We start from the raw sequence: 13,562 nt of genomic DNA, 5'->3' as shown, positions 1-13,562 counted from the left end.
CATATAACAGTGCAATAAGTGGTCCTCACATAACATACAACATATAACAGTGCAATAAGTGGTCCTCACGTGCTGAATGCAACCAACAGCTGTTTAACTAGACTGGGGCCCATTCAGCAGGAGGTAAATCTTGCCTGGTACTGGGAATCCATCAATCTTCCAGAAACTAGCCAGGAAAAAGCCCTTAGAAAAGAATCTACTGCCACCACTCTGCTGGACCAGCATAATACCTAACTACATTCTAAAGCTTATCCCTATACCCATAGAAAAGTGTAGCTTTCATCCCTCATCAAAGAAACTGCTCCTCACAGAAAACGGAGACCATGACAGGAAACCACAAAAAGACACAATGCAAGATCAGCAGATCCTGGAGAGCTTAGCCCCAATGGTTACATCTCTGTCACAGTTGCTACATTCATGGCTTCAGAAATGTTGAGAAAAAGGGGGTGGAAAGATTGTAAGAGTCATAATACGAAGAAGGCGGCTGTGAAACTGGCTCTCCTGGGAATGGCTGCATAAACAAGACTGGAACTGTAGCAATATCAATGGACACGTTAATGTGGAAGCAGGAAGTTTTTGTGATGTGCCACCCTTAAACGAAGAACTACAGGCAACTGATGACTGCTGGGAGAAGGAGAATTAGCATCTCCCAAGGATGATGTTCAGTTAAGGGTGGTCAGCCTTGAAACTATCTACACACAAATGGCAAAGATAGACTAAGCCAGATATATATATATATATATATATATATATATATATATATATATATATATGTGTGTGTGTGTGTGTGTGTGTGTGTGTGTGTGTGTGTGTGTGCTATGTACATGTAAAAAGAATCAAAGAAAAAGAGTTTATCAACTTGAAAGGAGGACATAGCTGGGAGGGTATAGAGGGAGGAAATGAGTGGTAAAGAGTCACTGTTGCCTTGCTTAGGATGCTTTTTGTGAATCACTCAATAATTCAAAGAAGAACTAACAGCAAAGTGTCAGATTTGAGGGCTGAGAGACAGCTCAGTCTTATACCTTGCTGGCCATGCATACATGAGGATCATAATCCAGTTCCCACACTCATCTAAGAAGCTGACCCATCCATGAGTAGGCAGAGACAGGAAGATGCCTGCGGCTGGAGGACCAGCCATCCTAGCATAAACGGTGAGCCCCAGATCCTAGGGAGAAGCTTTGTCTCTATAAAGTAAGGCAAATGGCCATTTTGACAGACTGGAGGTTGTCCTCCGTCCTCCATACATGTGCGCCAGCACACGAACATGTACACACGCATGTACATGCAAGAAGTGCCAGATGTGTCAATACCATCTCTGTTCCCAACCCTTAAGAATAGCCCAGTCCCAATTCCTAGAAATATTCCCTATGATTCTTGGGTGCACCTGCAAGACTTTTGATTCAGTTTTCTGAGTCATTCTTTCTTGTTCATAAGAAATAGTTCACACACTAAATTCCTTCATACCCATGGAAAGTCAAAGGTCCAAAACTTGTTTACTTTGAAAACCCAGTCTTTCAATCCATGGTGAAAATTTGTGATTCCATGTATATCAAATGATGATCCACTCTGCTGGACAAAGGTCGCAAGCACAAAACTTTTTCACAAGAGGATCCTAACTGCTTTAGATTACACATAGGGTGAAACCCAAACCCAGCGCTCTTGTGAGTGCTGCTGTTTACCTGAGACCATGTGCAGCACACCTTTGAGATCCTTGTGAGTCTTATTGTTTGGGGGAAATCATCTATAGGACCCTCATCTCAAATCTTGCAGAAACCTTGACACCAAGACTTTGTTTTGCATGCCCTGATTTGAACTCAGATGCCACACTTAGCAGGCAGCTCTCTAGGTCTGATGACTGACCCAAGACCTTGAACTAGGCAAGCAAGCACTTTGGGGAGAGACGCTGGGAGGTGAAAGGGAGTTCTATTTTTAAACCTCCCAATCCCAACTATGTACACTTTTGCTCAACACTGCTTGAAATCAGAGAAGTAGCTTCTTCAACATGCTTCCATCCTGCTCTCATCACCAGGTAGCTGAGAAAAATCACCTGATGTCTTCAGTAGGATTGCTGCAAACCTCTTAACAACACCCAGGCTTGAGCGCTGTTTACACCCACTTTCGTTTTCAATGTCCTACCAAACTTTCCACAACCACTGGCCAAGTCAACCTCTGCTTCTGCCTCCAGCAACAATGTGCGGGCTGCCCTTGCCCACCCTTGCTGTCAGTCTTCCCAAGTACTTTCATCTCCTGTTCCGGTCACCTTTTCCTGGTTTGTTTTCTAATGCTGCATTTAAAACTACCCCCAAAATTAGTGATGTCAAGATACGATCACTTTTCACCATGCTCACGTGTGGCCATTGAGGAAGCTGAGTAAGTAGTAGGGTTGAGATAGCCTAGCTCACAGGGTTGGCAAAGAGGAACTAATGCTGATACTGGCCCTGAGCTCACTGGGCCTGGGCCTGGTTCTACTCCTCATGGATAGGCTGGGCTTCGCTCCAGCACAGCAGTCTCTGGGTTATCACAGTTTTACACAATGAATGTTTCCCAAGAAAGGGGAAGCTTCGATGCCTTGATAGGTCCTGGGCCTGAAACTGGAGCTGACAGCATTTCATACTCATGTCAGCTGAAGGCAATGGTCAACCAGGCCCAGGCCCTACGTAGATTTTTAAAAACCACGTGAACATGTGGGTGTGTTACAGTCTATCGTCTTAGGACATGGCAGGCTCTCACTATAACGTCTATAAAATCTTGCCTATTGCTTACTTAAAATATCATTCTAAGGCCTACATTTGTGGTACACAATCTAGACCAATAAATCCAGAGGCGTGGTCCTGGATCTGAAAATATCAGCTCACCAAGTCCCGTTACTCTGCTTTAATAAAAGGTTTCTTCGATTTAGTCTGCATTTTCTAGTACTCTTGCCTTGAAGTTCATCCCTGCTACATTTTATTGTATTATCGCTTCTTTTGCTCACTCACTACCCTATCCTTTGACCACTTTTGTGTTTTTAGGTTTGTCTCCAGGCATGAATTAAAGTGTCTTTAATTCCCTACGACAAGTTTATAAAGCCAAGTAGCTATTAGTATATCCGTGCTCAGCCAGCAGCTGCCATGACCAGATCCACACAGAGGGCAAGTATGTGGGCAATGCAGACTTTTCTAAACAAATTTCCCAGTAGAATTTAAAAGACAAAACCAAGAAGCCAAGTACGGTCACTTTATCTCCCCAGTTCACTGGTCTGTAAGAACAGGGTAGTGCCGAAGATGACGCTGCCTTCAGACTATGACAGAGTCTGATTCATTTGAGAATTACACAAGTGAAACCCAGGCCAGCCTCTGTCAGCACAGCGGACTGAAGTGCTCATGCTTGGTGACACGCCAGGGTGAGTCTGCCTGCTGGCCTGAGCTTCCGTGAGCAGGACCCCTTGAAATCTTTGACCTTCAGTTAGTAACCTGGCAAAAAATGAAACGGGGATGACCTTCAACTCCAGGTCATCCTGAGCCCCCTTCCTCACTAACTATTAAAGCAGAAAGAAAAAGACAACAACTATGGAAATACTCATGGGAAATAATGATTCATAATTACTGTCAGGTGGTAGAAACAAAAAGAGAAAACAGACAGTCACAAACATTTCTGTGCACCTTAAACAGTCCTTCTGAAGATTGTGCTTAGTCAGCTCATTATTGCTCTATGGTGGGACAGTCAGGTTTTCTATGTAGCTATGGACTTGGGCTCAAGAAGTTAAGTAACACCCCAATGTCATGCAGATACTACTGCGCTCCTGTGTCCACTTGACCCAAAGTCGAATCTTCCAATAAAATGTATTCTTTATCTCAATGCATCTCTTCAGTCCCTTAATTCTATTTTGATTCTGCAACCTGTGGCTACAGAATTCAGTACAGTTTCTTTAATTCAAGCATTTGAAAAGCTTTTCTGCACACATATTCCTGCTAAATTCATGAAGCTCGAAATTTTGATGACTCTCCTCCTATTCAATCTCCTGTCTATAGCAGTTCCATTAACAGTTTATTGATTATCTTCCAGCCGTCTACTCCATGTATTTTTGAACACATACAATACATTAAAATATTCTGTTTTATTTTTCTTTTGCAATAAAAATTAACATTAAGTGTTCTAAAACTTAGCTTTTCATATACTATACCTTATACATACTATATCAATATTTTGATCTACTCAATGGTAGTGACTACATAGTATTTCATCCTATGTATATATGGTAACTATTAAAATATCATCAATTGATGAGCACATAGGTTGGATATAGTTTCTTATTATTACAAATAATTATTTAGTTCCAATTTTGTGCCTTTTTCTATCTTTGCTGGGTCGGTGCAAAAAGTGAAATTTTTTATTTGAAACTTTACTTTTAGAGATACTGAAAATTCTTTTCTGCAAAAAATGATGTGCTACCTTATGACTTACCAGCTATCTGTCAAGAACAACTTCCCCACAAGTAAATATTTAATTCTGCTTTTAAGGAATTAGAAAAAACTCACTAAAATAATGAGACTATTGTATAAACTTAACTAAATGACCTCTATCATTTCTACAAGTTTGCATAAGGACAATTTCCTAAGTCATCTTGTGTTAAACTCTAAAGACCAGTTGGGGTAGACAAGACTTTCCTAATTTGAGGCAAATGTAGATACTGAAAAGGAAGGTAAAAGCATTTACATCTCTTGTGTAAGACAGGAATGGGAAATGTAGCAAATAGAAGTCAGTATTTACATTATACTGCTTATATTTATACTTATATTTATATTTATATTGCTGGCATAACTGGCCTGAACTTTACTATAGTGGCTCTAAGCTATTAACTAGGGCTCTGGCATCAGAAGAATTCTGTCATTAAACAAAGATTTGTTGGGTTTCTACCCTGTAGCAGGCTTAGTTCTAGGGCTGGGTATTCAAGTGAAGGAGACAAACTAGGACCCTGTACTTCCACACACTCTAGGCTCAGGAAGACACATACTCATTAATTACTTTTCTTTTGCTTAACTGTTGCTTTTTAAACCATACACTTAGATCCATTATTTTTGTGTGTGCGTGCACACACACACACAAAAAAAATATATGCTGGGGAAAGTTTATTAGCAGTGAGGATTATAGCTTCTAGGTTGTAATACTAAGATCTACATGAGTCTTGATAACAGTTCCCCACTGATCTCCCATCTCAACAAGAAAACTGTTTCTCTCAATTTACAGTTGTGGAGTGATTCTACAGCCAAAGACAGAGAGTCATAGAAAGTTGATACCAACTCAATTAATAGAACTAAAAATGGACAACTGAGTAAAAATTAGCCCCTTTATTGGAGACTGTTCTATGACATGTAAAGCAACCATGGGTGGATTGCTTCAGAAGCAAGGCACTGGTTTTCTTTTCGTTTTTTGTTCTGAGATAGGATCTCTTGTTGGTGAGAAGCTTGTTGATCAGGCTAGACTTCCCTTGCTATCCAGCAAGCCCAGAAAAGGCCCTGCCTCTGCCTCCCCATTGCTGGTACCAAGATGTGCACCACCATAACCAGCATTTTTTTTACACAGTACCTAGAGATGGAATTCAAGTCCTTGTGCTTACATGCATGCGCTTGACTGGATCTTCCCAGATCAAAAACTCTTGTCTCAAGAATACAAACTTACGAGATCCTTTCTCATAGTCATTACCTTCAGTTCTTGCAACTACCTTATAAGGTAGGCGTCACTTTTGTCCTCATTACCACCCTCATGTAGGTTAGTAAAACTTAGTCACGAGGAACTTAAATTTAAGAAACTTATCTTTGGACACTCAACCAGTAATTGGGAGGGGCAGGATTCGAACTCATGTAGACTTAGTACAGTAACTGAAGTGTGGCATTTTTATCGCCTCTTAATAGTCTCTTCCTTTAACTTTTTCAGTCCCTTCTGCATTGGATTTCACCACTGACAAAGGATGTACTTTGAGCTTAGATAAAAGATTTGAATTTCTGCCACACATTGTCTAAACATTGCCAAGCTGGGCGACCAGTGACTATGCTTTATCTTCAGAGTGATGGAGGACTATATGCAAAGTGCCTCACAGAAACTCTGGTACAATGTATGTCGCTGTCAGTTGCTGAGTCCGCAACATGTATGGCACTGTGCTTTTATATATATATATATATATATATATATATATATATATATATATATATGAATGTCATAAATATTAAATCTGTGTTTTTCTGACTCTTCGGAGAGTAAACTGGTCAGTAGAAACATCTCCTGTTCACAAAACCAAAAATCTTTATAGCAATGAGTTATAAGGAACTGAAATTGTTGAGAACCTTGTGTATGCCTTAACTTACAAGGGCAAAGTACTAATGGGGATAGTGAAGTCCTAGGCTGAACTCACAACCTAGAGAGAGGTTTCCTCTCCAGGAAAAGGAAAAGTTAACACAAGAGCTACGTGTAAACACACACACATGCACACACATATATATTAGAATATATATTATTTTCCAAAGCAAGTCCATGAACTGTAAAGTTATCTCCTTGAACCCTTTATGCTTTTTTGATCTTTCAAAACCGAAAGCTCAAGAAAATGTTAGTACATGTTAACTGAGCTTTACAAATATAAAAATTATTTTCACAATTATTTTTCAAAATCTACACATTCTTCAAGTCAACAGCACAGCAACACCCTTGCTTAAAACTGTCAAGTCAGGAAGACGTGATTCCAAAATGACGTCTCCTCATTCACTCATTCAACAAGAATCCAAGGCCTTACTCACTTTATGTTAGATGAAATGAAGCAGAACTGAAGAATAACATCCCATTTCTGACTACAGAATTCATGGTCTAGTAAACACAAATAAACCCAGGAAAGGCAGCCATGATTTAGATATGTGAAGGACTACTTGCAGAGTGTCATGATTTATTTAAACCGCATAGAAATGGCCACTATGACACTGGACAGGGAAGCCACTCCTTTTCAGAGCACTGAGGGGTAGCTCTGTGTGTGTGTCAAATAAAGTCAAATATGTTCAGCATCGCTGAACTTCAGAGAAGGACTGGAAATCTGGAATATCTACTGAACCTAATAAATTACCCAAATATACACCCACCTGCACTCCCTCTTCAAATTCCTCTTTGACTCACACACGGCATCTCCCTAACAAAAATGCACAGCTGCCCACAGTGAGGGGGAGAGCGGTGGGAAAGAGTGAGCACATAGCTGAGGCACCCGGGCTCTACTCTGCATCGATATAAGCAATATTGATTTCCAGATGATCCACTCCATGTCTCTCATGCTGCCCACCCCCTTCTATTACTGCAGAGCACTGAATCGCCTGTGTGTCCGCTTGCTCCCACTGAGAGGCCCGAATCACCACACGGCAATATCAATCATGCCTTTATGATTCCTCTGGACTAAAAGCCTGAATTGAAATGATAATGCACTGACCTGTCTCCAGTTAATGGCAAAATAATGGTTGCTTGAGAAGAAAACACAATGAAGGACAATCTCATTTCAGGGCTGCAAAATAAGGAAAGAGGCAGTTAAAACATTTTTCAAAAGAAATATTGGTACAATACCGAGGCCGAGCCAGGGAGTCTCATCTCAAATGAGTCTCCCTGAACACTCCCCGCTTCCCTTAAATGGAACTCTCTAAGTAGATCCACTGACTCTGCTCAGCTTTGCTCTCTGAGTTGCGTTTCTTTTTTATGTAATCAGTGCTTCTCTGCTCTCAAAACACTCCTCCATGAACCCCTGGGGCTTATGTCTAGAAAGAGAATAACTGGAAGGATTCTAGGCTGCTGCAAAATCTTTTCTTAGAAAAAATGTTTCTTCCTTTGATCTTCTACTTCATCTCTTTGCAAAAGGCCAGGCCCTTTGGGTAACTGATATGGACTTTTTAGGGCTGAAGAGAAGCCAGCCTGACTTAAGTCATGATAAGAGTTCAAACAAAGCCGGGCGGTGGTGGCGCAAGCCTTTAATCCCAGCACTCGGGAGGCAGAGGTAGGCGGATCTCTGTGAGTTCGAGACCAGCCTGATCTACAAGAGCTAGTTCCAGGACAGGCTCCAAAACCACAGAGAAACCCTGTCTCGAAAAACCAAAAAAAAAAAAAAAAAAAAAAGAGTTCAAACAAAACTCCTCCTAAAGCAGGGATACTTAAAGCATGAAGAAATGATTGTTTTATTCGGCATTTTCAGCTTTCCGATCTGTCTTCTAGACTTCAGGTACACAGTCACTCCTGTTTCTAGAAAAGTGTATGCAAATATTGCTCAGCTCTGAAACTAAGATATGAAACGAAGCCAAAGGTCATACTTTTGAGCATTGTTGCCTGTCAGTCATCATCTTTTATTCATTTCCTGAGACATTTAATTAGTAACTGAGTAAGTAAACTTGAGCCAGAGAACAGTATATGTATGCTATAGAAATCCAACTTGCAAACCAGATTCAATGAAAAAGAGCCCTGTAGTCTTCAGATGTTACACTGAGACGCTCCACTGCTTCTGGTTAACACAGTATGGCATTCCCGGCACACTCTAGGATTGAACTGGAAACTTATAAACAACTGTCCATTCCACTTTGACAGTTGCAGATACAGGGTCTTGTTTATTATTCTTTCCTAGACTATTTTACCTCAGAGCCTGCCCAGGAACCAGGGTGCTCTCCTTGGCTCCTGACGCGGGAGACTGATGATTGAACATGGACAGGCATACATTTTTATAGGAATAGCTCTGCTGCTTGCCAATAACCGAAAGCAGGGATTGCCTAGGCCTCTACAGATTGTTTGAAGTTACTTGCAACATGACTTTCAAAATGTTTTGATCATCCGAGCCTGTTTTACAGCAAACATTTGGGCTAACAAGACTGAAGGAGGCAATATTTAATGACACAGCTCCGATTCGTGTCCTTTCCATTATCCTGATAAACTTGCACTTCTTCCCGGCATTTTTTTTCCTTCTTCCAAAAAACCGAGGGGGAGCCACAAAAACATGGTTTCCAACGGTTATTTTTAAATAGGAGATGCCACTAATTCCTAGTTACTTCTAAATAAGAGACTAAGCTGGATTTCTTAGCAGTCATGCTTTTTATAGGCGAGGAAAACAGTGTTTGCTAGTGAAGCCTCCTGCATATATAGAACAGTTAAATTTTAAACCAGCCACACACCCACACATTGTGTAAACACAACTCGTTTCTTTAAACACACACACACAGACACACACACACACACACACACGTGCTTTTTCTGTTGGTGGGTTATTAGCACATGTTCATTTAAAGTTTCCCAACACTTTTTCTCCTTTTGAATGTGGACGTTTATAGTGCTAAGGGTGTGGAATTGAAAATGTGGTATGGATCCTGTTAGAATAAAACTTATTTTTTAATGCAATAAATTATGAGAAAGCATAAGTCAGTCTCGAAACAGATGAAAACCGGGAAAGGAAAAGACATTAAGAGTTGCATTTGAAGATGTTTCCTCGCGGCCTGGGCCAGGTTTCTGGGAGCCAGATGAAAGGAACCTTCAAGGGAAAGACCCCACGGGACATGTGGACCAGGGCCACCTTGAGACGCTTAAAAATCAACATTTCAGGAAAGGTCGTCCCTACGAAGGGTTTTCAGAACAGGGAGACCAGGCTTTTGATCAGTTTCCTCTCCAATACCAAGAATACCAATACCAAGTGGGGAGACATACCTCACAAACCTTTCTGTAAGCTGCTGGACAAAGTTATAAATCTCAATCCAGTTATTTGCAACACTCCCGGACCTGAAAAAGAGAAGACAAACGGATCAGCAAAACATGGGACTAAACTGAAAATTTTCCTCAGCTTCCTAAGTCTTGGGGCGGGGGTCCTGGCCTCTTTTCAAAGTGAAGTACAGGTTCACGTTCAGAGCTGAAACTTCACCGTCTGGACTGAATCCAAGAAGCCAAGACCACCGCACTTCTCTGGGGGCAGCTCGCTTGTGAATTGTTGAGAGTGAGACCCGGCTTTTCAAAATAAAAGCACAAGCCCTCATTTCTGAGGAAATGCAAACCACATTGGGTATATTAAGGCTTTTTTCCTGGCTCTATGAAAGCGCTGTGATCAGGACAAAATTAGGCAAACTTAAGAGAGTCTAAAGGGGTGTAGGCGAGTGTGGTAGAGGCACCAAGGAGCTAAAAAAAAAAAAAAAAAAAAAGTCTTGGGGGTGAAACAAACTGCAAGTAACCACAATCTCATTTCCCAAGAGACCCCACTACTAAATTAAGCAGCTCTCTGGAAAGCCTAGTGGTTCCTGGCTCCCACTACCCTCCCCAGCTTTTTGAAAGGAAGCAGTAACAGGGCACCCTAGGGAGAGTTCTCACACCCCTTCCCCAGAAACCCAAAGACATTTCAGCTTCAGTCCCAGCTGACCCAGCGTTGCCCTCACAGGATGCCCTGACCCCTTCACTCACTTGTCCAGGACGAAGTACAGATCGAAGGCTTTTTTGCAAGAGGGCTGCTCCTGGGCGTGCAGCAACGACCCCGGACCGCCCACAGCCAGCAGCCACAGGCCAGGGAACAGCCAGCTCCCAGGGCTGCGCGCCCGGGACCGACCCGTCACCATCCTGGGGCCGGGGCCCGGCAGCTCCCACTGGCTCACAGCCCCTTGGGCTCCTGTCTCCGGCCTCGGGGCTCTCGGGTCCGCAGAGCTGAGATGCGAAGAGGCGGAGTCACCAAGGACTCACTCTGGGGTCAGAGGCTGAAAGGGACTGGGACGCTAGCTCCAGGCTCAGCGCCACCCGACAGCTGCCACCGAGAAGGGAGAGAGGGAGGTCCTGGGAGGACAAAGGGAGTCTCTGCGGCCCGCACAGCTGCCTCCGGAACTCTGGACAAATCCCAGTGGGAGCGCGGTCCAGTCCTCCCTCTCCGGATTCGGGAGAGTAGCTGCAGACAATAAGGCCGGAGGCGACAGCTCTCTGGATAAGTTCCTCCCGGGCTCGGGTCTAGTCTTTAGCGCCTACCCGGGGCCGGAAAGCTGACGTCTAGCTGCGGTGGTGAGCTGGGGACAGACTCCGGGGGACCCCACGATCGCCGCGGGAACTCAGCCGAGTCCTCCCCTTCCGCCTCCCTTCCTCGGACCGCCCAACTCCTCGCGGCGCTTTACAACTTTCTTCCCGGCGCCAGACACCCGCCCGGAGCCACGGGGCGATCTTCTGCAGGCGGGGATACTGAGCGCCCGGGGGACCCCAGGACACCCCAGGCCAGGGTGCGCAGACCGCTCCGCTCGCTCGCGGGGGGCAGTGTGAGCCCGAGGGCGGGGCGCCGGGAGGAAGCCCGCAGAGCCACACAAGCACACTTGTGGGTTCGTGCTGAGCGGCGGATGACTAACGCCTGCCAGATTTCGGAAGAGAGAGAGAAGAGTTCAAAAAAACACAAATGGTCTCTGGAAACTAAACATACCCAGCTCTCCCGCAAGCCTGGGCCGGGCGGGTTTCCCCAGCTGTGCTGCCACAGCCCCCCGCGTGGTTTGGAGACGCAAGACCAGCTGTCCCCTGGAAAATGATGGCCTTATGGCTCATCCCTCCTCACCCTTCACACACGACGTAGTGACGCGGCGCTTAGTGTTTAAGAAGGGGAACTTCCTCTTTTCTTTCCTTTAAATAAAAGGCATTCATTTGTTTCATTTCTTATTAATTCTTTGAGAAGTTCTTGCGGCGTATATTGATCGTGTTTACTCCAACAACACCTCTCCTTAACTTCTCTTAGCTCGACCCTTACCTCCCTACACACGCCCCTCAACTTTGTGTCCCCCCGTTTTTTTTCAAGAACCCGTAGACTCCAATCTGAGCTGTCTTTATTTATACTCCTGGGTGTGGGGCCATCCACAGGAGTAGGTTTGACCCACCAAGAACTACTACATTCTTAAAGAAAACTCCAACCCCCAGAAGCCATTGATTGTGCATAGTTCCAGGGTTGCGGGTTGGGGACTCATGAACCCTTTCTCTTCCATGCTAAAATGATGGCGGACTTGATCTTGTGCAGGTCTTATGCAGGCAGCCACAGCTGCTCTGAGTTCGTGTGTACCACAGTCTTGCCATGTCCAGGAGACAATGCTTCCCTCTGGTCTCCCTCACCTCTAGCTTTTCTGAACTTTTTGCTCACCCTCACTCGAAACCACCACCCTTTCAGGATTGTACCTGCGCATTGAGGAGAGGTGGGATTTGCATGTCCGTCCGCACTTGTTACTGAGCATTCCACTGACATTTATGCTCTTCGCTTTGACCAGTTTTGAGTTTCTGCATTGACCCCTGCCCCTACTCAAAGAAATGTCTCAGAGGAGGTCTATGCACTGCATTTCTCTCTGAGGAGAATTTAAAAGGGCGGTTTGCTTTATTGTCCTTTATTCTCTTCAGAGAAGTAAGTTGCACTGCAGAAGTTCTCAGAAAGACTTACAGTATCAGATATGTTTCTTTTCGTAGAACGGGCCTTAAAACCAATCAGATAATGGTTGTTACCCGATAGCATATGTACCATTATTATAGGCATGGGTGTGTCTTGCCTTGCTAGCCATTGCGATTTTTAGACCTCATGGATAGGTAGAGCTGTTGATTGCTTTTCTCCCCTGGAAGCTTACATAATAACTTCTAAGACTGTGAGAGCTAGTCTTCAGGGAGACTCCAGGTCAATTCCAACTAGATTCCTCAATGTTCAAAATGTGTGATGTCTTCAGCAGTGGAATCTTAACATCAAGTTCTGGTAGGCAAACCAAGAGCATCAGCAATGGTATTGATTCAGGGGCCTTTGGGACACCTCTGACCAATAACTTAAAGGGAGGTTATCCCACACCTGGCATCTCACCCAGCCAAGAAAAGCAGGGGACAGTGATTGCTAGTAATGGGAAACTATGCCTCAAAATGTTTTGTCCCATTCTCACTGAGCTCCAATTATCAAGAATTTCACCTTGAAAATGCTAAATAGTTGAAGAGAGAAATATGGACAACTTGTAAGCATTGAACAATGTGTATATTAATGGGCACAATTTTGTGTTTACATATGGATCAAAAAACAAATTTAATTAATAGCAATAAGACTTTATTTGGGGTAAGTTTGTCTGCTCTTGCCAAAGTCCTACAGGAGCTTAGGTATGTATGCAAATTTATACTTCCTGACCCTGAGCTCTTGCTTCTCTCTCACTCCCCTTCCCTCTCCATCACACCCACTGTGACTTCCACACTTGCATTTGTCAAAGTAGCTCTTAGAGCTTTCAGTGTGGCTGCTACACAGTGACTGGCTAATGTGAGGTACCACCTCCTCCTTTACAATTTAACAGTTTCAGTGCTTTATTATAAGAGGTTCCCGAGGTGCTGATAGACAGCTCTTTTGCATGTTTTGTTTGTCACCACCTATATTTAACCTTTTATTTATGATAGTTTTGATTTATAGCCAGATATGTCAATGTCAGCTCTTTGAGGATAGGAGACAGTCACTGCGTAAGGAATATTTATTGAGGACCTATGATGTCCTAGGAACTGTTGAGCTAATGCACAGAATTCTGATAGCAAATGCCTTTCCCGAGACTTGCAGTTGGGTCTCCATTTTCAATTTTAATTTGAAT

The 13,562-nt window shown here is 43.5% G+C and overlaps 1 protein-coding gene across 1 annotated transcript in view; it reads right to left on the bottom strand.

Annotated features, from left to right (window-relative positions):
* Nucleotides 1–11,355, bottom strand: part of Antxr2 (ANTXR cell adhesion molecule 2) — a 125,138-nt gene extending 113,783 nt beyond the window's left edge. Inside the window, exons 1-3 of the mRNA XM_057772623.1 lie at nt 10,420–11,355; nt 9,679–9,750; nt 7,439–7,510 (exon numbers count right to left, since the gene is read on the bottom strand). Coding sequence (XP_057628606.1) covers nt 7,439–7,510; nt 9,679–9,750; nt 10,420–10,571 — 296 coding nt within the window. The 5' untranslated portion in view covers nt 10,572–11,355. The remainder of the gene's footprint in view (nt 1–7,438; nt 7,511–9,678; nt 9,751–10,419) is intronic.
* Nucleotides 11,356–13,562: the final 2,207 nt, after the last annotated feature.

Source organism: Chionomys nivalis, chromosome 6 (assembly GCF_950005125.1).
Source record: "Chionomys nivalis chromosome 6, mChiNiv1.1, whole genome shotgun sequence".
Lineage (NCBI taxonomy): Eukaryota > Metazoa > Chordata > Mammalia > Rodentia > Cricetidae > Chionomys > Chionomys nivalis.
This window is presented reverse-complemented; position numbering and strand designations above follow the sequence as displayed.